At 52.0% G+C, this 24,916-nt stretch overlaps 5 protein-coding genes and 1 long non-coding RNA gene across 9 annotated transcripts; 4 read left to right on the top strand and 2 right to left on the bottom strand.

Annotated features, from left to right (window-relative positions):
• Nucleotides 1–19: 19 nt before the first annotated feature.
• Nucleotides 20–5,158, top strand: LOC148112524 (uncharacterized). The gene is made up of 2 exons (XR_015729411.1): nt 20–375; nt 2,551–5,158. It is a non-coding gene; the product is annotated as an uncharacterized LOC148112524 (long non-coding RNA).
• Nucleotides 5,159–6,706: 1,548 nt separating this feature from the next.
• On the top strand, nt 6,707–8,976 carry FOXR1 (forkhead box R1). Its single transcript, XM_087875573.1, has 6 exons — nt 6,707–6,827; nt 7,018–7,107; nt 7,287–7,453; nt 7,855–8,084; nt 8,326–8,558; nt 8,820–8,976. Exons 1-6 carry the CDS (start codon nt 6,707–6,709, stop codon nt 8,846–8,848), a joined length of 870 nt encoding a protein of 289 aa, XP_087731699.1. The 3' UTR covers nt 8,849–8,976.
• A 439-nt stretch (nt 8,977–9,415) lies between these two features.
• CENATAC (centrosomal AT-AC splicing factor) lies at nt 9,416–13,283 on the top strand. Its single transcript, XM_034425191.3, has 11 exons — nt 9,416–9,572; nt 9,663–9,829; nt 9,913–10,011; nt 10,267–10,333; nt 10,414–10,476; nt 11,220–11,284; nt 11,413–11,563; nt 11,835–11,865; nt 12,183–12,263; nt 12,351–12,483; nt 12,984–13,283. Exons 1-11 carry the CDS (start codon nt 9,438–9,440, stop codon nt 13,051–13,053), a joined length of 1,062 nt encoding a protein of 353 aa, XP_034281082.1. The 5' UTR covers nt 9,416–9,437; the 3' UTR covers nt 13,054–13,283.
• Nucleotides 13,284–13,528: 245 nt separating this feature from the next.
• RPS25 (ribosomal protein S25) lies at nt 13,529–15,170 on the bottom strand. The gene is made up of 6 exons (XM_034425184.2): nt 15,097–15,170; nt 14,426–14,897; nt 14,242–14,337; nt 13,964–14,147; nt 13,699–13,797; nt 13,529–13,603 (listed from the first exon to the last, which is right to left on the bottom strand). The coding sequence occupies exons 1-5, from the start codon at nt 15,168–15,170 to the stop codon at nt 13,703–13,705; spliced, it is 921 nt and encodes a 306-aa protein (XP_034281075.2). The 3' UTR covers nt 13,529–13,603; nt 13,699–13,702.
• Nucleotides 14,582–16,066, top strand: TRAPPC4 (trafficking protein particle complex subunit 4). Its single transcript, XM_034425192.3, has 5 exons — nt 14,582–14,756; nt 14,851–15,025; nt 15,120–15,223; nt 15,304–15,430; nt 15,765–16,066. Exons 1-5 carry the CDS (start codon nt 14,582–14,584, stop codon nt 15,841–15,843), a joined length of 660 nt encoding a protein of 219 aa, XP_034281083.1. The 3' UTR covers nt 15,844–16,066.
• A 193-nt stretch (nt 16,067–16,259) lies between these two features.
• SLC37A4 (solute carrier family 37 member 4) lies at nt 16,260–24,869 on the bottom strand. Of its 4 annotated transcripts, none has more exons than XM_087876005.1 (10): nt 24,748–24,845; nt 21,889–22,582; nt 21,072–21,304; nt 19,823–20,066; nt 19,251–19,409; nt 18,954–19,039; nt 18,690–18,803; nt 17,971–18,036; nt 17,254–17,392; nt 16,260–17,178 (listed from the first exon to the last, which is right to left on the bottom strand). In XM_087876005.1, the coding sequence occupies exons 2-10, from the start codon at nt 22,034–22,036 to the stop codon at nt 17,012–17,014; spliced, it is 1,356 nt and encodes a 451-aa protein (XP_087732131.1). In that variant the 5' UTR covers nt 22,037–22,582; nt 24,748–24,845; the 3' UTR covers nt 16,260–17,011. The 4 variants fall into 4 exon arrangements, with proteins under 4 accessions (XP_087732131.1, XP_087732134.1, XP_087732132.1 ...); XM_087876008.1 differs by lacking the exon at nt 17,971–18,036 and adding an exon at nt 23,888–24,406 and having other exon boundaries at nt 24,748–24,792; XM_087876006.1 differs by lacking the exon at nt 24,748–24,845 and adding an exon at nt 23,888–24,406.
• Nucleotides 24,870–24,916: the final 47 nt, after the last annotated feature.

Below are 24,916 nucleotides of genomic sequence, written 5' to 3'. Positions count from 1 at the left end.
CGCGGGCCGCTGTGTCCGGCCGGGTCTGAGGCCGCCGCCGCCGCCGCTGCTGGCCGAGCGCAGAAGAAGCGCCACGCGGCCCCCGCGCAGGGGAGCCCGGCCTGAGACGCCGCGGGACGGAGGGCGCCCTCGCCGGACTCTTAACCTGACGGAGCGCCGCCTGCCGGGCCGGCCAAGCTCCGCTCTTCCTGGGGGGGGGGGCGGCTGCGCGCCTCGCTCCGCCCGGGACCCTCCGGTGCGCCGGGATGCGGAAAGGAGCCTCCGGGCGCCTCTCTTCCGTCCCCGGTGCTCGACCGCGGAGAGGCTCATCCCGGGAAAATATAAACGATTAACTTGGCGGGGCGGCCTCGAAACAGCCAAGCCGGATGAAACCGGGTAATTGCTGGGAGGGGAGGCCACGAGGAGATCCCAACGGTACGGGCAGCGCTGTGAGAAAGAAGAGCTTTAAGGGCGGCCGGCCCCGAGGTCCTCCCCAGGGGAAGTGGCCGATGGACGGTTAGCTCCCTAAATCCGGCTCTTTGCTCGCCCTCTGGCACGTTTGGGGTGCCTGGACCGGCCCTGCGACCAGCACCCGGGAGCTTCGCTTGGAAGGGAGGGAAACCTGCTCCCCCCCCATGAGAAAGCAGAATCCCGGGCCTGCCCCCTCCCTTTGCAGACCTTCACAGATGCGGGCAGAATCTGAGGGGCCGAACCCGTCTGGGCAGGGACTGCTTGATTCCCCCCACCCCACTTTAGGCAGGGGAATAAGATCTTGAGGATGCCAGAGAGGCGTGGGTGTAAACCATGGTAACCAAAGGAATGGAGGGTCGAGATGAAAGTGAGACTGGCGGAATGAAGGGGGGAGCCCCAATCCAGGAGCAGCCTGCCCCTTTGGGTGCCCCCCTGCCCGTCCAGAGAAGGAGCCTTGGGGGAAGAGTTTGTCTTAGCTTGCAGTTAGGAGGTGAAGCTTTCCCCCCTGCCCCCCCCCTCTTCCAGGAGTTTCACCTTCCCCAACCTCAGGGCAGTTCTCAGTGGCCCTCCTGGGGGGGGGGGTTCCTCCCTCAAAAGAGCTGATTCGCTTCATAAAGGCCTTCTTGTCGACTTGGGGTGGCAGGACTCCTGCGCTGGGGAGCAGGCGAAGAGAGGGCCCTTTGCTGAGCACCGGAAGCGCCTCCTTGGTGGAGGAAGACTTGACTCCCTGCTTCCCCAAGTTCCTCCCAGCCAGTGGATGATGATGGGATAATTAGATGCGAGGGCTCATTGCAGATGATGCTTCTGTTGCCTAGCAACTAATGGTTTCCATAGATACAGTGAACCACAGCCTGCTAAGCTGCAAGTGAACAGTGCAGGAAGTCGGGGAGAGAGGAACCCCCCATCATCCACTCCCGGGGAGGAGAGGTTTGCAAGGAAGGAAGCCACTCCCGGCCCTCCTCCTGCTGCTGCTCTGCCCTTTTCGGCTAGAAAGGGCTTCACCTCACTTGGCCTGTCGGCTGAGGGCACAGAGGCAGTGGGATGGCCTGTCCTTGCCAGCCTCCAGCGGTGGGAATGTGAGGATCCAGCACCTCAACTTGCTTTGTGGAGACAGGGCACCAGGTGTGACCCTACCTCAGGGAGGGGGGGGAGCTGACCTGAAGCTTTCTCCATCAGTCAAATTGCAGCTGACAAATTTTGCTTATTTTATACAAAGACTTCTCTATACTGTTTCTATCAGACAGCCAGAGTCTTGTGATTGAGGAGGTATAAAAACACCATAACCCAATGAGAAAGAAACAAAGCATCAGCATAATGGATTTATAGAGGCTCTCCTTCCTTCCTTTTCTCTTCTTGAGGAAGAACCTTCTTCTGAGGTCTCTTCCGAAAAGCAGCAGCCGTCGCTCTTTTCTTGCTTTCCTCATATGCAAATTAATGCAGATTTACTCATCAGCCCTAAACACAAACTAAGGCAAAGAGAGAGGGAGGCCGCAGAGGTGCCGCCACTACTGGGGTCACTGGCAGAATGCCTGCCAGCTGGAGGGAGGGAGGAAATCCCATGCATTGCGCAAGAAAAGGGGGGCCCCAGTGCCAGGGGAGCCTGCCAGGTTGTCCCTGCCCACTACCAGGCAGAGGGGGTGGGGGGCATGACCCCCAGCCTTCCTTTCTCCAAGTGCAAGGCTGCGTATTTCCCGCATCCCCTTGCTGATCCTGGAGCCATAGAAGCCCTTACAGCCCTTCTGACCCCAAAGTCCCCCTTATGATATGTACGTATACTTTAGTATAGAAAAGCAACGGAAGACCAACATAGTCATTAAAGTTTCCTTTAATATGCTTTAAATTTTTATTACCAGTCATGTTTTAAGCTGCATATAGCATCTCACCATTTCTGACACTGTAAGAGAAGGAAGTGGAGAAAAAGTGAAGTCTGAAAATGGAGAGATGCTCAGCTCAAAGGCAACAGCCAGTGTGGATTGGACTCCATTTGACTGATTTTCAGTAAAAAAATCTGAGGAAGGGGGCAAGGTTCAGAATACACAGTTGTCATATGAGGTGTTTTACTACTCACGTTTTTATTTCCTCTGAATCTTTCATTTTCAGTGACTTTGGAAAACTGAAGAATTACCTCTATTGAGAGAAGCTTTTTTACCTTTTTACATATTCATTTTGGTGTATTTCAGTTGATCCAAATACAGAACTGCTCCTGCATCTTAGCCATTTTAGGTATCATTTAAAATGACAACATAGTAAATAAATATAACCACGAGCAGCTGTAGGACCCTCTGATCATTGCATGATTCACCTTGTACCTGCTTACAGGCAAAGACTTAAAACCACAAAACCAACAATTAAATCAGTGAAGACATGGACTGAGGGGGCAAAGTTAAAGCTACAGGCTTGCTTTGACTATACTAATTGGAATATTTTTGAAGATACCTCTGCAGACCTGGATGAACTCACAGATACTGTAACATTATCTGTCAGCTTCTGTGAAGACCTTTGTGTACCGACCAGGAATTTGCGAATATACAGTTACAACAAACCTTGGTTCACAGCTAAACTTAAGCAGCTACATCGTTCCAAAGAGGAAGCCTACAGAAAAGGTGATAAAATGCTGTAGAATCAGGCCAGAAATGTATTAACAAGGGAGATCAGAGCAGCAAAAAGAAGCTACTCAGTGATGGGTTCCAACTGGTGTTACCACCGGTTCTCTTCGTGCACATGATTTGCACACGCTCCACACAAGCACATTAGAGTTATACCCAGCTGAGGCTCAGCAATCCACTCTGCCACGCCTATCAGCTGGGCTAAAAATCGACAAAGGTAGGTATAATGCAGGGGCAGGCGGGAGGGCCCAGCTCAGAGTCATAGAGAACCGGTTTGCTGGCGTCACATCATTACCATTACCGGCTCACCCGAACCGGGCTGAACCGGGAGCAACCCACCACTGAAGTTACTCTGAAAAGCTAAAGAATCAGTTCTCAACAAATGAACCAGCAAACATGTGGAAAACTTTTGAAAATATCACCAGCTATGGCAAACCTCCTTCCCAGGCTGAAGGAAATCAACAACTGGCAGATGACTTGAACGTGTTTTACTGCAGGTTTGAAAGGAAACTACAGCCACCTATCTCCACAACCCCCATCTCAGACACACTAACAACAGCCAAACCTCCTTCAACTGACCCCCTCCCATTGGGTTCACAAACCCTAGTGATCACAGAAAAGGAAGTGCAAGACCTATTTCACAGACAAAAGCCAGGAAAAGCTCCAGGCCCAGACAAGATAACTCCTTCTCACTTAAAAGTCTGTGCTGACCAATTGGCCCCCCTCTTCACTCGTATCTTCAATAAATCGCTAGAGATGTGCTATGTTCCTTCTTGCTTCAAACACTCTACTATCATCCCAGTGCCGAAGAAGCCCACCATCAAGGAACTGAACAACTACAGACCAGTTGCTTTAACATCTGTAGTTATGAAAACCTTTGAAAGGCTAGTGCTGTCTCACTTGAAAACCATCACGGATCCGCTGTTAGACCCCTTGCAATTTGCATACCGAGCAAATAGATCAACAGATGATGCTTTAATATGGCTCTGCACTACATCCTACAACATCTTAAATCTCCAAAGACCTATGCAAGGGTCCTCTTTGTAGACTTTAGTTCAGCATTCAATACCATCATTCCAGACACTCTTCTAACTAAGCTAAACCAGGTACAGGTACCTAAACACACTTTTAAGTGGATCATAAGCTTCCTAACAAACAGGAAGCAGCAGGTGAAGCTAAGCAGAATCACATCAGATACCTGTACAATTAGCACAGGGCCCCCCAAAGGTCCCATCTCTAACGATCCATCTGTTAAAACTACTGAAGTTCGCAGATGACACAACAGTGATCAGTCTCATTCGAGACAATGTTGAATCTGCATAGAGACGGGGGTTGAATAACTATCCTCGTGGTGCGACCAGAACAATCTGGAACTGAACACACTCAAAACCGTAGAAATGGTGATAGATTTTAGGAGAAACCCTTCCATACTTCCACCTCTCACAATACTAAACAACACAGTATTAACAGTAGAGACCTTCAAATTTCTAGGTTCTACCATATCGCAAGATTTAAAATGGACAGCTAACATCAAAAACGTCATCAAAAAACCACAACAAAGAATGTTCTTTCTGCGCCAAGTCAGAAAGCTCAAACTGCCCAAGGAGCTGCTGATCCAGTTCTACAGAGGAATGATGGAGTCTGCACCTCTATAACTGTCTGGTTTGGTTCTGCAACCCAACAAGACAGACACCGACTTCAGAGGATAATTAGAACTGCAGAAAAAACAACTGTATACTGCACAAGTCAAAAGGAGGGCTGTGAAAATATTTACAGGCCCCTCGCATCCTGGACATAAACTGTTTCAACTCCTACCCTCAAAATGATGCTATAGAGCACTGCACAGCAGAACAACTAGACACAAGGAGTTTTTTCCCTGAACACCATCACTCTGCTAAACAAATAATTCCTTCAACACTGTCAAACTATTTACTAAATCTGCACTACTATTAATCTTATCATTCCCATCACCCATTTCCTTCCACTTATGACTGTACGACTGTAACTTTGTTGCTTGTATCCTTTCAATTTATATTGATAAGTTTCCTGATTGCTTATTTTTACCGTATGACTATCATTAAATTTTGTACTTTATGATTCTTGATGAACGTATCTTTTCTTTTATGTACACTGAGAGCATATGCCCCAAGACAAATTCCTTGTGTGTCCAATCACACTTGGCCAATAAAAAAAATATATATATTCTATAATCTACTTTTCAATTTGTCCACCTTTGGATAATTAAAAAAAAAACCTCCCTGTTTTTTCAGGCTTAGGGCTACAGTTATTTAGGCCTTTGCATTTCCACTTGATAATGAGACCTCTTCCTATCCTATTCCTCTCAGTGATGGTGCTTGTTGTAATGCAGGCACTGGGTCAGCCCATAGAACAATGGCCTGGCCTGAATTGACCTCCTGCCCACTGATGGGTCTGCGTATAGATCTAGAGCCTGTGTGATTGGTGGCATCTGTGCGCCATATTCATCTTGGATAGGTTTGTTGTGAATCTGTCCAGGAAGTAGGATAGTTCAACAGCCAAATGACTGTGTATGCTGTGCACACAATGCTGCAGGTCCTTGTTCTGAATGGGCCCGTGAGGCAATGCGTGCTATCAGTGGAAGTTTGGGGATGGTCTCGGGGCTTGTGCTAGGGTCATATATCACCCAGGAGGGAAAGGGGTGGACACGCACCGCAGCTCATTGAGGTTACACAACTTCCTTGTCTCCACTCTTGCCTGTGTGTGTGATTAAGTCACTAGAGAAACAGCCTGTTTCCTGAGGAGAGGGAGTAGAGGTTTCTTTGCCTTGGGACATGTGCAGAGTGTTGGGCCCTTGGCACATGGCTGACTCCAGGCACCTTTGCTTCCTGACAACTCGCCAGCAGAGAGGGGCCTGGGAGCAGAAGGAGGGCCTCCCGTCTCAGAGGATGACAGATGGGACCTGCTTTGTGCTTAGCCTGACAAAGATGACATAGCCAGGTCCAACTTGGTCTCTGGCTGGGTGGCGGGTGAGTCCCATAAGTGGGTTGGAAGCCTGGGCACAAAAACTACTTGGAAGACAGATGCAGAAGACAAACTGTCCCAGAAATTTGAAGGGGCTGCAAAACCCCCGCTCCTGCACACCATTAATCTGCTTGGCTCATCTGGCACAGTAAGGCAGCTTTGTATCGCTTTCTCTCCCTCCTCTCCTCCAGAGTGGCATTGCCCTTCCTTGGCCATCTGGTCCTCACCTGGCCACCCATGCCTGCCATTGCACATTCCTGGGGCTAATGGGCAGAAATCTGAGCTTTAATGGGAGAAACACATACAATCTGTTCCCAGGGCACACTTATTCATGATTAGCTGAACCATGGTTTACTCAACCTAAGTTTATACAAAGTTAAAACCATGACCAGGTGTAGAGTTTGGGTTCGCACAATACCTCAACTTGAGACCAAAGGGTTGTGTGAAAAGGGGAACAAGCCACAGAGCTTTTCTGATCCCATCGCCCGCCGACCGCGTCTTTTCCTCCCGTCCCCCCAAACCAGAAGCCTGGAATGCGGAGCAATTTCGGCGGCGGCGCGGTGGGGAGCGCTTAAAGGGACGAGCGCGCCAGGGCGGCCCGGCTCGCCCGAGAAGCTCCGGGCCGCGCAGGTTGTGCGCACGACCGCGGGATGGACTTGCGCCTGCGGAGACCGGCCTTCTGGGCTCGGCTCCACCTGCGGAGCGGCCTCCAGGGCTGGGACCTGCCCCGGGAACTGGCTCTAGACGCCACCTGTGACCAGCTGCCCCCAGGTGAGGCGGCCCCTGCTGGCGCTCACTCGCCCTTCCCCGCGTCTTTCGCGGGGCGGCGGGTGGCCCGGGGTCGCTTTCGGCCCGGCCGTTCCTTTGGATGAGCCTCCGTTACCGGGAAGGGCGAAGGCGGGACCCCCGGCGCCCCTGTGTCCCGGCCGGAGGCCAGCCGCCTAACCGCCTCTCCCCCCAGTTGCTGACGAGGCCCTCCCGACGGCGCGGCTCGACCAGGCTGCCGGCGGCCCGGCCGAGGCTCCTTGCCTTTCCATCTCGGGGGCCCGTGGTAAGCGAGGAGGGACCAAATGACGGAGGGCCTCGCCTGGGGCCCCGGCCTTGCTCCAAAAGCCCCGGAATAAAGCAGCAAGGCGAGAGAGCCCCCCCCCCCGTCCCACGGCTGCCCAGCGCGGTTAGGGGCGAGCGGCGGCCTTGCTGAGCGACGCCTGGCTGCTTCTTCCACTGCAGAGACTGCCGGGCAGCCGCACCTGTGGATGTGGGTGGACCCCAACCTCGTGTGCCCTATCCCCGGACACGCCGCGGGGCTGCCCTCCCTGCCTGCTCGTCCCCTCGCTGCTCCAGAGGCTTCGTCCTACAGCGCAGCCCGCTTCGGAGACGGCCGCCCGGGAGAAGAGGTGCCGCCAACTGCTCAGGCTGGGCACGTGGCCCGTCTCGCCTGCTCGGCTAGAAACTTCGGAGGCCGCTGGGGGGGGGGGGCGCGTCGGGGTCTTCCGGCTCGCTGGGCGGAGCTAGGAGCCTTTAGGCCGGGTGGAGGCTTCGCAGAAGCTGCTTTTCTTGTGGCAGCCTTCCTCATGAAGTTTCAAACCCGCCCCCGATTTCCTTCCCCCACGGAGCGTTGCTGAAGCACAAAAAGTGGGAAGAAGGGCGAGTGAGGGGCAAGGAGCCTGGGGCAAGAGCCCTCAGCCCAAGTCTGCCCTGGAGCGGAGCTGGGCCTTCCCCCAGAGCCCCCCCCCCAAGGCTGGCCCCTCTCCTGCACTTATTTCCCATCGGTTCAAATGTACCCATCTTTTGCCAGGATCCTGGGAGTGCCACTGAAGCCAAATGCACCCTGCTTCCAAAAGAGGACTCCCAGAGCCCTCCCCACGCATGCCAGAATGCGAAGGGGATCCGCTCCCGCAGCAGGAAGCTGCGGGCCCAGGGGGGCTGGCCTCGCCCCCCTCTCAATTATTGTATCTTGATTAGCCTTGCCCTGAGCAGCAGCGTGGACAGCAGCCTGACTGTGCAGGAGATCTACAAGTTCACCAGGTAGGGCTCTTGCAGCTGAGCAGCACCCAGGCAGAGGGCAGGGTGCTCAGAGACGGGGTGGGTGGGGGGTGGGGGGGCTTTCCTGCCTTGCCCTCTCTGCTCTTGGTGGCCTTGTAGCAGAGGGCTTTCTGCTCCTTGGAGGTGGAGCATTCTAGTCTAGCTACCAGTGGTCCCGTGGAGGTGGGCCTGGCCCTTGGCAAGGTGTGATGCGTGAGACTCTGGCCCTTTGCCCCCTTGGCAGGCACCACTTCCCTTTTTTCCGCACGGCTCCTGAGGGCTGGAAAAACACTGTCCGGCACAACCTCTGCTTCAGCAACAGCTTTGAGAAGACTACAGACTTCGTTTGCCTTGAAGGGAACCGCAAGTCCCGCCTATGGAAGTTAACCACAGAGGGCCGGCGGAAGTTTCAGGAGGAGGCGCAGGCCCTGCCAGAGGATATGATGGGCTTGGTGCACCAGAGCATGGACAAGCCAGGTGGGCCTTCCCTCCCCCAGAGAGCAAAAGCCCTTCCCTCCTCCCCCCTGGTTGGATGTGGGTCCGCCAGGCTCTGGGGTGTATGTGTGTGCACTCCGCAGAGGAAGGATTGGTTGAGGAAGAAATTGGACCCAACATCCCATCTGCAGTGAGCAGGCTGAGCCACCTGGCAGTGCCAGGTCCTGGAAGGGCTGCCCAATCCTTTGCCCTGGGGTTTCTTGGCAGACCTGGTGAACCAACAGCCTCATCTCCCTTCCCCAGAATTAATGCGATCTCTCTTTGGCCTCTGATCCTCTGTGTGGAAGTCTGGCAGAGAGGCCATTTGACGGAGCTCCCAAGGAGGATTTGACTTTTGCCAAGGGGAGGAGGCTGGGTTTTCCAGGCATGGGCAACCTGCCAGGCTCTGGGCACCGCCTGCTTGGCCCTCAGCTGGGAAGGCACCGAGCAAGGCAGCTTCACGCTGACCCGGAGCGTAGCTGTTGGTTGGTCCCTGAAAGAAGCCAGCGAGATCCTCACCCGGTTTTGTGTTGAAAGTTCTGTTTGAAGCAGAAAAAGCTAATCGAGCCTTTTTTCTCAATTCTCAACCTGGATGTTCCAATAAACGCATTCAAAGAGCAACGCGGTGTGATTGATTGTCTGTGGAGTTGACTTATATGCGCCCCTCTTCCGTGCTGCCACGTGGGAAGCTCCCGAGACAATTTCGCCGCTTGGAAGCGTCCTCCGCGCCGCCCGAAGGACCCTAAGACCCATCGGCCGCAGCCAGCGCTCGCCCGGCAGCCGGACAGCTGCTCAGCGCGCCGCCGCCGCCCCGCCCGCCGGAGCGGGCGAGAGGTGGGCGGGGCGCGCGGGCGTGACGTCACTGCGGGGCGGGGCACCAAGATGGCGGCCGAGGCGGCGACGCTGTTCCGCTGCCAGCTGTGCGGCCGCAGCGCCTTCGCCGGTCGCCGGAGCCACCTGTACAGCGCGGGGCACCAGCGGCGGCTGCGCGCGGCCCTGGCCCGGCTGGCCGAGAAGGTGCGCGGGCTCCTGGGGCGGGGGCTCCTGGGGCGGGGGGTCCTGGGGCGCGGGCGCGGCTGACGGCTCTCCCCCACTTTCCCCGGGCAGGTGGCGGCGGCGCGGGCGGCGGCGCGGCGGGCGGAGGTGCTGCCCTTCCAGGCCGGCGAGCACGAGCGGCGCGTCTGGTGCCCCTGCTGCGCGCGCGAGGTCCGGAGCCACCTGAGCCGCGGCGCGCGGACGGTGCTGCACGGCGGCCTCTTGGAACACCTGGCCAGGTGAGGGGCGGGCGGGCGGGCGGGGGGCCTGCTGTGGCGCGCCTCCCCGGCGGCCGAGCGACGCCCTCTTGGCTTCCCCGCAGCCCGGAGCACGCGAGAGCCGTGGCCGCCTTCTGGAGGAAGAACAGGGCCGACCCCAAGCAGAAGGCTGACTTCCTGCTGTCGGCGGGGGAGTACCGGCGGTGAGTGGCCCCGGCCCGCCTGCTTCCCCCCCCTCCCCGCTGGGCTGTGACCCGGGAGGAGGGTCTTCGGTCGCTATAGGAGGAGTTGGTAGCCTTCCCCTGTGTAAAGCCATTCTTAAAAGAGCCATGTCTAAGGAGGGAGGCTGTGCCAGGCCTTTGGAGAGCCCAGACTGTGTCTCCATGCGTCCACCAGCTAGTCACCTCTGCGGTAATGGCCCTTGTTGCCCAGAGTGATGGGCTGCTTTGCACTTTCAGCTTTCAGGAGTCTCTCTGCCAAGCCCTGGATGCTTACGAAGAGAAGGAAGACGCAGCCATCCAGCAGGTAGAGCTGGGGGGATCCAAGGGGTTCAGGGACCAACAAGGGCCTGACTTCAGCTCCTATCCCATCTTTCCTCATTGCAGGCTGCAGCTCACATCCGAGACATGGAACAGAAGAGACGAGAGATGGTACAGGCCATCTTAGAGGTTTGTGTGCCCAAGTTCAGAGTGGGCAGTATCCATCATCGTGTTCCCAATGGTTTCTGCAGAATCCTTCCGTTCAGCTCGCTTTCTTTGCCTTTCCCCCATTTAAATGCAAATCCATTTGCCAACTTCAGGAACTGGTAATTCCTCTTCCCAGAAAATATCAGGCTTTGCAAGTATAGCGGATGTTTTCTCTCACCCCAAGCCCTTCATGCCAGGAGGTATCGTGCCAGGCTTTGGGGCCTTGCTTTGCTTTTTATTTAGTTCCAGTTTAAATGACCTTGTAAAGCGACTGACGGGCAGCAAATGGGATGCTTTGAGATCTATAGGTGCTGAAATGCCCCTTCTGGCACAAAAACTTTTCCCTCTGTTACTTACTGACTTTATATTTCTTTGTGGCAGCCTTCCCTGCTGAAGGCTTCCCTTTCTTCTCCCTCTGGATAGCTGGAAATGGTTCAGGAGTTTTAAGGCATTACTTGTGTTCTGGCCTGTGTATTATTTCAAATAGTAATTTGGGTGTTAAATTTGTAATTTAACTCTATTATCAACAACTCCTTTTTAATTTTTTTCCTTGGGGAAATGCTCTTGGGTTAGGGGTGTTTCCTTTACTGGCATCTGTGCCTGAGTGATTTAGCTGAATCTGCTCCATTTTAACGCTCTCCAGATTACATCTCAAGGTATCTCCTATATTGCAAAATATGTTGTTGTCTCTTGAAACAAGTGTGTTTTTCCTGAATTAAACTCAGCCACAGAGAGCGGACACGCTAAGTGATGGAACCTCTGCTGTCTACACCTTTACAGGGAATTTAAGGTAGGAGTTACTTTAAATTGGAGGCCTCCTTGCTTCTGTATCCCTGTTCTATTCCTGGCAATATCCTCTTCACATTACCTTGGTGCCGAGTCTGTTTTGCTTGTGCTGACAAATGTTCTATGTTGTAGTGATTCTCCTTTTGCTATGGAAGAGCAGGAGCAGCCTGGGCCAAGCTGGAACACCACTTTTCTTCAAGAAGAGCCTATTTGTGCCAGCAGCACTACGCCTGAGCTGCACTACCCAGAAACAGGGCAGCCCTTAACTTTCATTGGCCACCAGGTACTCCCATTAGGAATTCCCTCTTGCCTCTCACATTCAGCAGCGTGACAACCGAGCAGTGAATGTCTGCCCTGGGTTCAGTCTCCTATCTTATACCGTTTCCCAAGAATCTCGAAAAGGGAAAAGGGATGCTGTCCACTGCTGCCTATTGGACTCGGAAGCCAATACTTCTGGCTGCAGGACTCACTACCCCCTTTGCAATTTTGCACCTGGGCTTTTCAGACCCTTAACAGTACTAATTTGAGCTTTTCTTTCATTGTTTCAAATGCAGGAAACAGGTGGGGAGGGCAACATTCACACAGGTAGGTTGGAGTCGGCTTTCTGAAATGGTTGCTGAGCCTGGCTTTGCCCATGATGGACATTTGGCTCACAAGGGAAATCTCTCTACTGAAACAATACAGTGAAGCATTAATTTGCCAACTACATTTAGTCGTGTACATGTATGTGTACAAATCTTAAAAACGAGGTTAACCACGAATTGCATGCTGCATGGCTATACACGGTGGTGTAGCCTTGAGCATTTCGTAAACAGCTGTTCTCATATTATGGTCAATATAACTTGGGCACATGAAAAGAAACATATGAGGATTTCCTGATTTGTCCACCTTTCAATCTTGAGGAGCAAAACCTCCCTGGCTGATGAATGAAGAGGAAGGTGAAAGGCAGATTGGACCTTCCTATGAAGAATTCCTTAAGGAAAGTGAGTGTGCAAGGGTTTGGCCCTGTGGGGCTCAGAAGAACTGAGCAAGGGATGACTCAATGTTTTGTTCTTCTGTCCTCTTTAAAGAACAGAAGCAGAAACTGAAGCAGCTCCCGCCCAACCGTGTTGGAGCCAACTTTGACCATTCGTCTCAGACAGGAGATGGTTGGCTCCCCTCCTTTGGGCGTGTTTGGAATCATGGTAGAAGATGGCAATCCAGGTAAACACACACGCCTTCCTCTGAGAAGGCCAGAGGCAATGACTAACACCATTAATATATTTAGAAGACTTTTAGCTTTCCCCTCTGTTGCTAGAGACAGCAGTGTTTGTGTGTGTGTGGAGGGAGAGGTCTGGGCCTGGCTGCCACCACATCCTTCTCATTTATTGATTCAGAATTTGTTGAATTGTTACTTATGATAACTTATCATTTCATATATTCCACTTTATTGTTAACTGATAACAAAATTACTGGAATCTTCTCTGGCTTCCTAAATCCAATAATTGTGAATTGTCAACACATTACATTTGCATGGCTGCCCGGTCCCCCAAAGTGGATCCTGGAAATGTCTAACGAATAAAATATATAGCCAGAAGAGCCTTTGTATGGGTGCTGGAAGCCCCAATTGCAGAAGAGTAGAAGGAATCCAGCTTCTCAAGTTCCTGTCCCTGATACAAAAGAATAAACTGTTTCAACTTGTCTTTGGCACTGCTTTTTTCTAGACATCAGTTCAAAGCCGAATCTGGAAATAAGCAGCCTGGGTCCAAGAGGAAAAGGCCTCGAACCAGCTAAAACATCTGCCTCCCCAAGGCAGCGTGGCACAATTCAAAGCCCATTAATCAAAAGCCCAGCTGCTGCTGTGGAAGACTTTGTGATGGTTCCTGTGAAACGAAGTCTGCTTCTGTAGCCTTAAGCACGTAATTGTATTATTAAATGTATTATAATAAAACTGAGTTATAATTGTATATGGATTTTACTAAAAACAATGGTTGCCAATAAATGTATGCTACAAAATATTAAAAGCAAGGTGCATTTGTCTTAAGATCCACAAAGCAAATATGAGATTGCAGAAAATATTGCCATCAAAGTTAGGAGGTCATCTATGACTTTCGATATATCCCTTGTTTATTCAAGTTGTCCAAACTTATCAAGATAGACACTAGCTAGCATACTTGCATTGCCCCCAGTTATACAGCTGATGCTTTCATAACGTTTTTGTTTTATGCCATTTTACTCCTTGCATAATAATTCGCACTTGCTCAGATCATTACAAAGCCTCAAAAGAGTTTAATCAATTTATTTTTTTTGTGTATACAAGTAACTCTGGAAACCATTTGAAAATCTGCAAAGCAAACCAAAGAAGAAATTAGATATTTCTGACGCAAGGTAGTCAATCCTATTTGGCTGTGTGGAACTGTACTGGCCATCTGGACTCACCTTCTCAAGCATCCTCTCCTGCAGCTGGTGCATCACCTCCCTTGGTGTTTCGGGTGTAGATGACCTGTGCTCTGTGCTTGGAGACCAGTTTAATTAGACCTGCCAGGAGAAAACACGCATCAGAGGATCAGGAAGCTTAGAAAACCGAGCGCGACCAGGAGCATTTGGGGAAGGGGGAGGGGGGGGCTGTCGGCTGCAATCCTTCAAGGCCCACAGCTGGGCTCTTGCAGGGAGAGGCGAGAGCGGGGCGCCTCCGGCCTCTCACCTTTGCCCAGGAGCTCCTGTAGCGCAGCCCGCGCGAGCGACCCTCGGATCTTCAGCCTCTCCGAGACCACGGCGGGCGTGATGAGCTTGTAGTTGGGCACCTCCTTGCAGAGCTTGTCGTAGGTGGCTTTGTCGAAGAGGACCAGGTTGTTCAGCTTGTCCCTCACCTTCCCCTTGGACCACTTCTGCTCGCGGGGAGAGAAGTCCGTCAGGGCCGCCGACAGCCTCCCCCGCCGCCCTGCCCGGCCCCCCCTCCCGCCCGGCCTGCCCGGCGCCCACCTTCTTCTTGGCTTTACCGCCGGACTTGTTGACGGGGTCCTTGTCCTTCTTGGCGGACTTGCCCGCGTCCTTCTTCTTCTTGTCGTCTTTGGGCGGCTGCGGGAAACGAGAGAGCCAGAGGGGTCAGCCGCCCGCCCGCCCGCCCAGCCGCCTACCCGTCCCGCCCGGCCCGGGGCCTACCTACCATGGCGCGGCTGGCGGGGCAACGTGCTCCTCCTGGGCGGCTTCCGGCTGGAAAGGAAGGCGGCCGTCCGCGCAGGCCGGAAATCCCGCGGCTCAGCGCACCCGGAAGAGGCGTGGCCAGCCCCCCTCCCCCGCCGCCAGGCCTACGGGTGCCGCGATGGCCATCTTCAGCGTCTTCGTGGTGAACAAGGCCGGCGGGCTCGTCTACCAGCTGGACCACTACGCGCCGCGGGCCGAGGCCGAGAAGACCTTCAGCTTCCCGCTGGACCTGGTGCTGCGCGCGCACGACGAGCGCGTGCTCGTGGCCTTCGGGCAGCGCGACGGCATCCGCGGTGAGGGGGCGTGGGGGGGGGGCGCGGGGCGGCGGTGGGAGGAAGGCGGGAGAGCCGCCCGGCTGAGCCGCCTCCCTCCCTCCCTCCCCCGCAGTGGGCCACGCCGTGCTGGCCATCAACGGCGCCGACGTGAACGGGCGCCTGACCGCCGACGGCAAGGACGTGCAGGAGTTCCTGGGCAACGCGGCCAACTACCCGGTGGCCATCCGCTTCGGCCGCCCGCGGCTCTCCTCCAACGAGAAGCTGATGCTGGCCTCCATGTTCCACTCGTGAGTCGGCCGGGGGGGCGGGGGAAGGCGGGGGGCCCGGGCGACCCCCCACCCTCGCCCCCTCCGCCCACCGGCCCTGCTTCTCGTCGCGCAGGCTCTTCGCCATCGGCTCCCAGCTCTCCCCCGAGCAGGGCAGCTCCGGCATCGAGGTGCTGGAGACGGACACCTTCAAGCTGCACTGCTTCCAGACGCTGACAGGTAGCCGGGCCGGGCCGAGGGCGGCGGGGGTCGGCCCTCCATCCCCGCCTCCGCCTCGCTCTCCTTCCCTTCCTTCGCAGGGATGAAGTTCGTGGTGTTGGCCGACCCGCGGCAGGCCGGCATCGAGGCCCTCCTGCGCAAGATCTACGAGATCTACTCGGACTTCGCCCTGAAAAACCCCTTCTACTCCCTGGAGATGCCCATCAGGTGCGCTCGAAGCCAGCCCCCCCCCCCGCAATTCCAGGAAAGCCCTTTGGGTGGGGGTGGGGGTGCCCTGGCGCCTGGCCTGAGCCTGTAGGGTCCGTTGGCTGTCAACCCCCACCCCACCCCCCACCCCGTTTTTCCTCGAATAAGGAATTTTCTTCAGGCGCCCTGCAGTCTTCTTTATGTGCTGTCTTATATAAGTATGCAGGGACAATGCTGGACCCAAACATTTATATGAATTTTTTTTTCCTTGGTAAAGTTAGAATGAAAAACGTGGCGCTATGAAGCAAGGGTGGCCTTTTATTCTAAGTCTGCTTCTGTTATGCTACTATTTCAGATGTGAGCTCTTTGATCAAAACTTGAAACTTGCACTGGAGGTAGCAGAGAAGGCAGGCCCCTTTGTCCCAGGGTTATAGGAGGAAGTTCTTCCACTTCAGTTGCCCAATGGACTGTTTGGATCTTGGGACCAGAAAGGCTTTCCAGCAATTCCAGAGTCGAATTGCTCTACTCCGTCCTTGTTTGGACAACCTCTGCTGCTGGAAGTTAGAAGGAAACCTTGTTGGCTACATGCATGTGTTTAATTTATGCTTGGCACTTTCTTTATTGCATGCGGAAATAAAATATTCTTTAAAGAAAGAAGATTTTAATCTTGACTTCGGGATAAACTGACATCCAACAACATTTATTATTACGGTCACTCAATCAGCCAGATGTTTAGACTGAATTTGTCATTTTTCCACCTATTAAATCCTTCCCAAAGACCTAGGATAAGCAGATGTTATTATGGTAGATGTCACCTGATTCCCAGCAATTCTTCAGACGGGCACACAACTTTTACTGGACAATTCTTTATTTTTGTTGACACACACATTCCATATAACAGTCATAGTTTAGAAGCTATTATAGTAAATGTAGCAAGATTTATTCCTAAAGGCATCTAATTACATCTGGAGATCTTCATGGCTGCAGAATTGTTAGGCAGTTCCAACCCCAGCAGTTTAATACTGCTTTTCTTCTATTAAAGACATGGGGCATCAAACCCCTCAGTTTATACTGATACTTGTGATACAGTCAATAAAGTTTGATCTGAGGGTTACTCTTTCTCAAATTCTAAAAGTAGTTTTTAGTCTACTTCTAAACTTACCTGCTATCGACTGAACCTAAACGGAGTAAGAGTATGGCTCCCTTTTTTTCTAACTTATTTCCTGTTTGGTTATACCTGAGTGTAATTTGTGAGATGATTTGGAAAATGTCAATTGAAAATCTAACGTAGGAAATGAGAACACATACCAAAAGGGTGTGTATGTGTGTGTGTGTGAAGCAATTTCTCAAAGTAAAACTTCTATTCAGCTGCTCCGTCCCCACTGCTGGGCGCTGCCAGTGAACCCAGCAGAGGCTGTGACAGGCTCCTGAGGGCCTCCATTAGGTTTTGAAGGATGAGAACTGGCAGTAACAACCAGGTGAGATTTTGTCACCACTTTGTAAAGGCAGGCAGTAAACCTGCTTAGAGCGTCTACCTTTTTTCTTTCTGAAGTCCTGGCTGTGGATGAAGGAGGCTCCTTTGCAGCCAAGTCGTGCGGCCTTTCAGTCCACTTTCTTTGGCACGCGACCCATCTTGGTGCAGATATTTCTCAGAAGGAAAAAGGCCACAGTGCTGGCTATGCAGATCAGCTCCACTACCCAGAAGGCTGTTCCCCAGCTGTAATATTTGGCAATTGTGCTGAAAGGCAGGCCAGCCAGGAAGCCTCCCACTGAAAAGAGAAAGAGAGTGTTGGGCGCGAGGTGGGCTTTTATCCTCAACCAGTTCAGATTATATTTTCACATACCGTTAGCCATTAGGGCAACAATGGCATGAGATGTGCCACACAGGTTGGATGGCGCGCTCTCATTGGCTATGACGCCAAACAGTGCAATTGGTCCATAAGAGCAAAATCCAAAGATGGCTCCTAAGAGCAGGATCCAGAGCTACGAAAATGGAGCCGGACAAAAGGTTAGGTGTACAAATAGGATACCTTTCCCTACTATCTGCATCTGCCTCTTGGACTCCTTTTCCTCATCACTGTCTGTGAAATGGTGCCTTAGATGAAGCACAGCAATGTTTAATCTTCAGTAAACTTTGTTTTTCAGTAATCTACTAAGAAAGTGAGAAATAACAGCACCTCAGCCAATTGCTATTTTAAGGTAATTTTTAGATCAGGGTACTAAAATATGAAACCTTGGTCATCTCACTGCAATAGCATAACTAGGAAACAGGATAACTGTTCCTGCAGCCCCTCAGAGGGAGGTCTCCCACTTCTATGGCTAGCACGGGTGTCAAACATGCGTCATCACGGCGGCATCACGTGACATATCGACTCCCCCCCTTCGCTAAACAGCGTGGGCGTAGCCAGTGTGTGACGCATCCGGTCCGTGGGCCGCAAGTTTGACAGCCCTGGGCTAGCAGCTGCTGCTAATGACCCTGCATCTGGCATCAAGTCAGTGGCTGAAGCAACAAAATGACTGACATAATCAGTGAGAGAGAGAGAGAGAGAGAGAACAAAGACCTCATGTTCTGTAAGGCCCACAAGATCAGCCAGAGGATAGAAGAATTGATTCCAAGAATAATTTCCCTGGAAGAAAAAGAAAGGAAATGAGCAAGGAGCATGAGAGAATGTTTGGAAAAGACAAAACACAGCAATAATTGTATACAGAAGCAGAGACCCCAGAAAGGGAAAACCCTTGCCAGCAATTTTCCAAAACAACTTTGCTAGCTAAAAATTTTAAATTAATGGCAGACCTATTAAGGCCCCTTGTTGTTGACTGGGACATCATCAGTATCTGAAGATTCCCCATCGTTGGAATTCTCAGCTTTTGAGAAAGGCCACAGTTTTGGGATGAAACATGATGATCTATCATGGCTTCAATAGATGGGCTTGTAATTGCGAAAAGTTCAGGAAGCAAAGAATCTATCCAGGAATGAATTTCACCTTGATTTCAGAAACCCAGTTTTGTTTCCCTGAACGTTGCAAAGTTTTGTTTTGTTCCATTAAAATTTGTTTCTAAAAACTGCAATTCATTTTACTGGTGGAAATCCTCACAAGATGTGGCATTTACCTAAAGATAAAAGCATTCAAAATGGTCCCCTTTCACTATCTACTCAAACAGGTGACAATATAAATGAGATGAAATGGGGGGGGGGGAACCAATTCCCTCCTGGAGAGCAACAGCTTTGCCCGCCTTCAACGCCACTCTTGTATAACTGAGCCTCCTTCCTATAGTTTACCTTGGGGGAGCTGTCAGTTACGGTGACTCGAAAAAGGAACAACGAGGCAGCCATGCCGGCCATCATCAGGAGGAGCAGGGGATGCCGAGGGTTTCCGTAGATTGAGAGACCCACCTGCAACACACACACACGGATCCAAAATGAAGTGCGGCATCCTTGTTACGAAGTATCTGTCAACACATCCCAGACAAACCCGTCTCTGTCTTGGCATCCAGGCAGAGCCTGTGGGGGTTTTCAGGGCGGCCCTTCCTCCTTCATGCTTACCCTGGCCACTGCACGGTCCGAAAGGTAACCAGCAGCAATGCTGCCCACGAGGCCCCCAATTTCCAAGGCGCTCATATAGGAACTGCCTAAGAGCAAAGAGCACAGTGACAATTCCAACGAGGCTGCATCCCTGCCTGTTGCATGGCACTTCCGGGCTCCTCCCCTGGTCGGTCATGCAAAAGACCCCCCCACAGATACAGTTCCACAGAACATTGACTCTGGCTTACCCAGACCAAGTGTCCACCTTTGGGACGTGCTAAGCTCTCAAAACCCCAGGAGAAAGGCGATGCCTCCTACCCACAAGGGCAGACTGTCCTCTCTCCTGAATGAGAAATAGCTGTCCCCAGTCAGTGCAACACGTCTTCACACCAAACACCACCAGATAGCCAGAAGAAAGGACCCAGAGGTAGGGAGAACACAGCAGCTCAGCCAAGGTGCTGTCATCCTTCGAGGAGTCTGTGAGAAAGAGACCATCAGCAATCTGACCATTCTCCTGGGCATCTTCGCCCTGGCTCCCGCTTAGACTACACGCTTCTTCTCTGCTCCTCAAAGTGAAGGAAGACGGATGGATTTATTGATAGATTAGCCTTATAAGTTGCTGTATTGATCAGAAGACAACTCCCCAAAATGTAATTGGGATTCAAACAATATAAATGGAAGACACACAAGAAAAAGAGCAATTCTTCACGAAGAGGGATATTTATAACAGACCTGCATCCCTGACTTCAAGTCACAGCAAAGTTTCCATTTAGTTCCAGAAGGCGGTGGGGGCAGTGGTGGTGGTGGTGGGGACACACCTGAGAAGGCTGCTTTCATGGCCCTGAAGATGGTATCTCTGATCAAGGGGACCTGTTTCCCTACACACTCACCTTGTTTCCCTTTCTTGGGCTTAGAGTCAAGGTTGGGCAGTCCCACATCCGAAGGCTCATTCTTAATCAGGAGCAGGCACACCAAGGAGGCAACCACACACAGTGAGCCAGAGAAGGCCAGAATGGTGCGCCAGGCATAACTCAGTGCCATCAACGCTGCCACAATGGGTCCGATCCCTCCGGCCAGATTCATGCTGGTGGAGAGGATGGCCCACCAAGTCCCAAACTGGGAAGGTTCAAACCACTATAGAGAAGGGAGAGAGAGAGGGGGAGGGAGGGAGGGAGAGAGAGGATGGGTGTGTGAGTGTCTAGGCCAAGGCCAAGTCCTCACACTGAGCTTAGACTTCCAGCACCACCACAGGATGCCTAAAAAGGAGCAGCAGACACTTTCTGGACAAATTTCCATGCTCCCCAGAACTGTCCTCAGAAAAGCAAAATGAAGTGCATTTCCACATCAATTGTTTAGCATGATTTCCTCAAAGCAGTTGACAAGAGCATTTAATAAAAAACATAGTACCTTTTTTAATGGCAACAGACACAGGGACCTGTGCATTCCACCTCTCCAAGTTCATGGATACAAATGAAGTCAAGCAATGCAGCAGACGCCCCAGAAAAGCTTACTTCTGGGTTATCAGTGAGCTCAAGTCATGCCTTCTACAGTTAGTCCTTGCATCTGAATGCCGAGTTGTGAGGGAACTTGAACAGGAGGAGGCAGCTACTGGATTAACCGTTTCCCAGAAGTGTTTGGATAAGGAGGTTCTGGATCAGGCTGGCCTTTGGCCTGCAATCTTTTAAGGCAGCCAACTCGCCAAAGACTGCTCCTAGCCACCAACGGCCCAGCCATCTCTGAACAAGGCCACTTGCTCAGGGCCAAAGGAGGTGACTAGTATCCCAAAAATATCTGAGAGCAACATGATATGATTTGCAATTTATAGCTCCCGCTGCCCTTGCCAATCCAAGCCCCTCCTAGAAAAATGACATCTCTGACTAGCAGAGAGCACAGGTACTACGGCCTCTCCCTCACCACAGTTGCAAGGGCAGTTCTTGGTTCCATTAAAGAGCTGCAAACTCCCAGCACTAACACAAAAGATTAGTCAACGCGGCGTTCTCGGCTTGCAGCTCTGCATGGGGAGAGCCAGGGGCTATCCATGTGGGGACACCTTCTGGTGGCTTCCCAGGGACAAGAATCTGACTTGCTGCTCCCACACTAAACTGCCCCTGCAGGGGAAAAATTGGCTCCTTCGCTTACCTTGCGCAGCACTTTGCCACAGGGGGGCCAGCCCAGGCCTTGGGCCAGCCCGTTGAAGAACCACAGTCCTGCAAACAGGGCAACGGTAGAACTCCAAGAAAACAGCACGTTGACCAATCCCACCAGAAGGAGGCCGGAAGAGAACAGCCAGCGGGCACTCAGTTGGTCTGAGAGGACACCACTCACAAACTTGCTAATGGCATAAGCGGCAGATTGGCTGCTGGTGATGAGACCTGAATTGAACGAGAGCCGCGGAAAAACCTCAAGAGCACGATTGCCAGGGCCTGGCCTGAAAGGGGCTCAGACAGGCGGCGTTAACCAGAATCAACCAAAAGGATCCTGAGTACAAGGAGGGCAGCAAGACTGATTGTGGCCAGAGAGAAGAAAAGCCGGAGGGCAGCCATTTCAGAGAAGAAGTGGTACTTTTCCCACAGAGGACGGCAATAAAATGGCACCGTTGAGCTCCAGGTCTGGCTGTGGGCTTCCTGTGGCCTCTGAGTGACCACGGTGAATATAAAGACAGTTTTCTCTTGCGGCATCATTAAAGCAGCCAGAATCATGATGCCCCTTCCAGTCAAGGATCGAGCTCAAATCTGGAGATACAATTCCTTTTCTCTCCAAATAAAAGCTTTTCTCTCCAAATAAAAGTGACACCTGTCCCAAGCATAAAATTGGTTCTCAAATTCCCTCCAACTCTCTTGGTATGAAGCCTCTGAAACTTCAAAAGGGTTCTGTAGCCCCAGGATCCCCTCTCCAAAGATCCCATCAACAAATAAGCGGAAAGAAGGAAGGAAGGAAGGCAGGCAGGCAAACTTACCTAAATCATCTTTGTCCAATTGTACCTCTTCCATGATTGAAGGCATCACGAAAGAGAAGGTTTTTCTGTTGAAATAGTACAAGGTGTATCCAACATACATAGCAGTGAATATGACAAACCGGTGATAGCTATAATTCTTTCCCGCCATTGTTGGGTGGGCTTGTGCTTCCAAAGCTTAAGAAAAAGAGTGGAGGGAAGGAGTAGGCTGTTCCGCTTTTAAGAGTCCAAACTGCAGGCGCAACAGAGTTGCTGACCGAGGGGAGAGGAAGGGTGGCAGCCAAGGGTTCAAAAGAGGGAGCCAGCAGCTGCCTGACTGTCTGTCTGCGTCTCTGCTGGGCAGAGGCTTTGTCGAAGTTCTGGCTTGATTTCAACTGCGCTCATGGCTGCTTTCTGGAGAATGATTAACTGGAGGGCCAGGCTGGACACAGAGTTCAGTATAAATGCACCCATCGACAATGGAACCCCCGCAGAGTCAGCCTGTAATAAACAGAGTTCGTGCCCAGAATGTAAAGATTAGTGAGGGTTTTTTTTCCACTCCTTGTTCTGACCTCTGAACTCAAATAGTCCAAGACCAAACAGAGCGGATCAAGGTCTTCCTGGAACAAGCAACCTCCTGCGTCAGGACTGGCTCTCTTGCCTGCCTGCCTTCAGATCTCAGCAGGCCACACTGAGCTCAAAGATGTTCTTCTGCAAGCTGAGAGACACAGAGAACACGCGTCAAATGCTGCCCATTGGAGAAGGCAAGTTCAGCATAAAAATACTTACCTACTTGGGCACAAGACTATCTGGGCACAGCAGGCAGATTAAAAACCAAGAACCCTTCTCATTTCTAGGTAAGAACCGAAGCACAATAGTTTTCCATTACACCTTTGAGATGTATTAGCTTATGGACAGAAGAACAAAATACCAGGACTGTTACCTGCTCGAAGTAGCAGGTGTGCCAGAGGAGCCATCGATGTTAAGAAAACGAGAATCACAGTTCAGTTTAAAGCACAGGCAAATACAATAAAGTCCGCCTGGCCTCTGAAGAGAAGCTCTTACACCGACCTCCCTAGGCTGCCCCTGTGGAGAAGGCCCTCCTCCCAGAGACGGGGCTACTCCAGAGGAGCCTCAATATTTGGTTTCATCACACTCCAGCAGTAAGTAGGTCCCAAAGGGCAAAGGTCCTTAAAGGACGCCAACAGGGCTTGGAATGCTGCCCAGAAGGAAAGGAGGGAAGGAAGGAAGAGCCAGGCAGTAGAAATGCTTTTAAGGCAGGGAAGGGGCTCTCCTTCAGAGAACTAACCTGCCCCGTTTCCTCCTGGCACAATCACCTTGGTTCAAGCTACAAAAATTAACCCTCAAGACAAACTTTGTCTATGAGCCTTTCCACTAATGTAGCTCCGGGCAAGTAATTGAAGCAGCCTTGGAAGGACTAACATTTCTCTCCCTGTTGCCTTCTTATACCTCTTCTTCTGAATGGCCCAGGTTTTTTTTAATTAACCCCTGGAAGAAGCTGCTAGCTCTTCAGAGTTACTCTTGCAAAATGTAACACATTTTCTGCTCTAACTCCAGTTAGGTTAATTATTTCCCTCTTTGTTGTAAAAGGCATCTAATACTTGTTGGACACTTAATCCTCATTAATATGCAGCTTTCCCTTGCTGATGTCTAACAAGGCAACTCGGAAGAGAGGGGGAGAGATTACAGGGCTACCTATATAAGTTGCTCAACAAAAGCCACCTCCTTGCAAGTTGACATTTATTTATTAGATTTTTATACTTTCTTTATTGCTTTGTAAGCAACTCAAGGCGGTAAACATACATAATGATCCTTCCTCCTAAGATGACAACAACCCTTTGAGGCGGGTTGGGATGAGATAGACCAGCCCAAAGTCACCCAGCTGGCTTTCATGCCTAAGGCGAGACTAGAACTCAATTTTCTGCTTTCTAGGCCAGTACCTTAACCATATCACCCCGAACAGGCTCTTTGGAGACAGACCATCCCCATCACTTGGGCTCACCATGAAAGATTGGGGAAGGCTCCTGGTGCTTCAATGGGGACAATTTTAATAAACGTTTTATTTCAGTTCTGGCACCTTCTTTAATATCATCCTGCTTCAGTATCCATCCTGCAAATTCTGAATTAGCCGCAAGAATTTCAGAAAAAGAACTGCTCCTGATACCTTGAGCCTCAATTTTTTCTACCTTTTACAGGTAGTCCTCAATTATGATCACAATTGAGCCCAAAATTTATGTTGCTAAATGAGCCATTTGTTAAGTGGGTTTTGGCCCCATTTACGATATTTCTTGCCACCGTTGTTAAGCGAATCACTGCAGTTGTTAAATTAGTAACTTGGTTGTTAAATGAATCTGGCTTCCCCGTTGACTTTGCTCGTGGGAAGGATGATCCTGGGACACTGCAACAGTCAGAAATGGGAGTCCGTGGCCAACTGTCCGGATTTTGACCACACAGGGATGCTGTGTCGTAAGTCGCTTTTTCCAGTGATGTTGTCACTTTGAAAATCAGGTGGGAAATGTACCTGTTTGTTTGAATAACCTAATGTGTCCCCGGAAGATGAACCTGGCCAGCACGAGGCAGCCTCCCTCCCTCCCTCCCTCCGGCTCTGCAAAACGGCCAAGGCTTTGGGGCGGGCGACCCGCATCGCCTGGAGCCCTCCCGGCACGAGGAGCCTCAGCCCGCCCAGAGGCGCCAGCAAGCCCAGCCCTTGCGAAGCCCCCGGTGCCGGGGAAGGAGGGCGGCCCTGGAGGCTGACGGAACCCTCCGCTTCCGCCAGCTCGAACGGCGCCCCGGCCGGCAGAAAGGGTCCCTCCCCCCGCCCACCCCCCTCCCTCTGCGCCCCCCCACAGCGGCCCCACGTACCCCTGCCGCCGGAAGACGCTCGCGCTTCCTCGCCTGGCCAGAGACGCCCCTCCCGAGCGCCATCCCGCCGCCCATTGGCCAGGGTGGACGTCACTCCCAGACCCCCCCAAACGCCACTTCCTGTTACGAGCAATGGCGCCATCCTACTTTTGCCCTAGGCCCGCGAGCG

This window comes from Pantherophis guttatus, chromosome 9 (assembly GCF_059756535.1).
Source record: "Pantherophis guttatus breed Tessera chromosome 9, ASM5975653v1, whole genome shotgun sequence".
NCBI classification, from domain to species: domain Eukaryota; kingdom Metazoa; phylum Chordata; class Lepidosauria; order Squamata; family Colubridae; genus Pantherophis; species Pantherophis guttatus.
This window is presented reverse-complemented; position numbering and strand designations above follow the sequence as displayed.

Coding starts and splice junctions, on each gene's coding strand:
- FOXR1 (XM_087875573.1), top strand. CDS start 6,707: ATGGACTTGCGCCTGCGGAGACCGGCCTTCTGGGCTCGGCTCCACCTG. Junction 7,108..7,286: donor TTCCATCTCGGGGGCCCGTG/GTAAGCGAGGAG, acceptor CTTCCACTGCAG/AGACTGCCGGGCAGCCGCAC. Junction 7,454..7,854: donor ACGGCCGCCCGGGAGAAGAG/GTGCCGCCAACT, acceptor ATCTTTTGCCAG/GATCCTGGGAGTGCCACTGA.
- CENATAC (XM_034425191.3), top strand. CDS start 9,438: ATGGCGGCCGAGGCGGCGACGCTGTTCCGCTGCCAGCTGTGCGGCCGC. Junction 9,573..9,662: donor TGGCCCGGCTGGCCGAGAAG/GTGCGCGGGCTC, acceptor TTCCCCGGGCAG/GTGGCGGCGGCGCGGGCGGC. Junction 11,285..11,412: donor ACCTTTACAGGGAATTTAAG/GTAGGAGTTACT, acceptor TCTATGTTGTAG/TGATTCTCCTTTTGCTATGG.
- TRAPPC4 (XM_034425192.3), top strand. CDS start 14,582: ATGGCCATCTTCAGCGTCTTCGTGGTGAACAAGGCCGGCGGGCTCGTC. Junction 14,757..14,850: donor GCAGCGCGACGGCATCCGCG/GTGAGGGGGCGT, acceptor CCTCCCCCGCAG/TGGGCCACGCCGTGCTGGCC. Junction 15,431..15,764: donor TCCCTGGAGATGCCCATCAG/GTGCGCTCGAAG, acceptor CTACTATTTCAG/ATGTGAGCTCTTTGATCAAA.
- RPS25 (XM_034425184.2), bottom strand. CDS start 15,170: ATGCCGGAGCTGCCCTGCTCGGGGGAGAGCTGGGAGCCGATGGCGAAG. Junction 14,338..14,425: donor GCCCCGCCAGCCGCGCCATG/GTAGGTAGGCCC, acceptor CGTTTCCCGCAG/CCGCCCAAAGACGACAAGAA. Junction 14,148..14,241: donor GCGGTAAAGCCAAGAAGAAG/GTGGGCGCCGGG, acceptor CCCCGCGAGCAG/AAGTGGTCCAAGGGGAAGGT.
- SLC37A4 (XM_087876005.1), bottom strand. CDS start 22,036: ATGGCGGGAAAGAATTATAGCTATCACCGGTTTGTCATATTCACTGCT. Junction 20,067..21,071: donor GTGGCAAAGTGCTGCGCAAG/GTAAGCGAAGGA, acceptor CCTTCTCTATAG/TGGTTTGAACCTTCCCAGTT. Junction 19,410..19,822: donor GCCCAAGAAAGGGAAACAAG/GTGAGTGTGTAG, acceptor TCTTTCTCACAG/ACTCCTCGAAGGATGACAGC.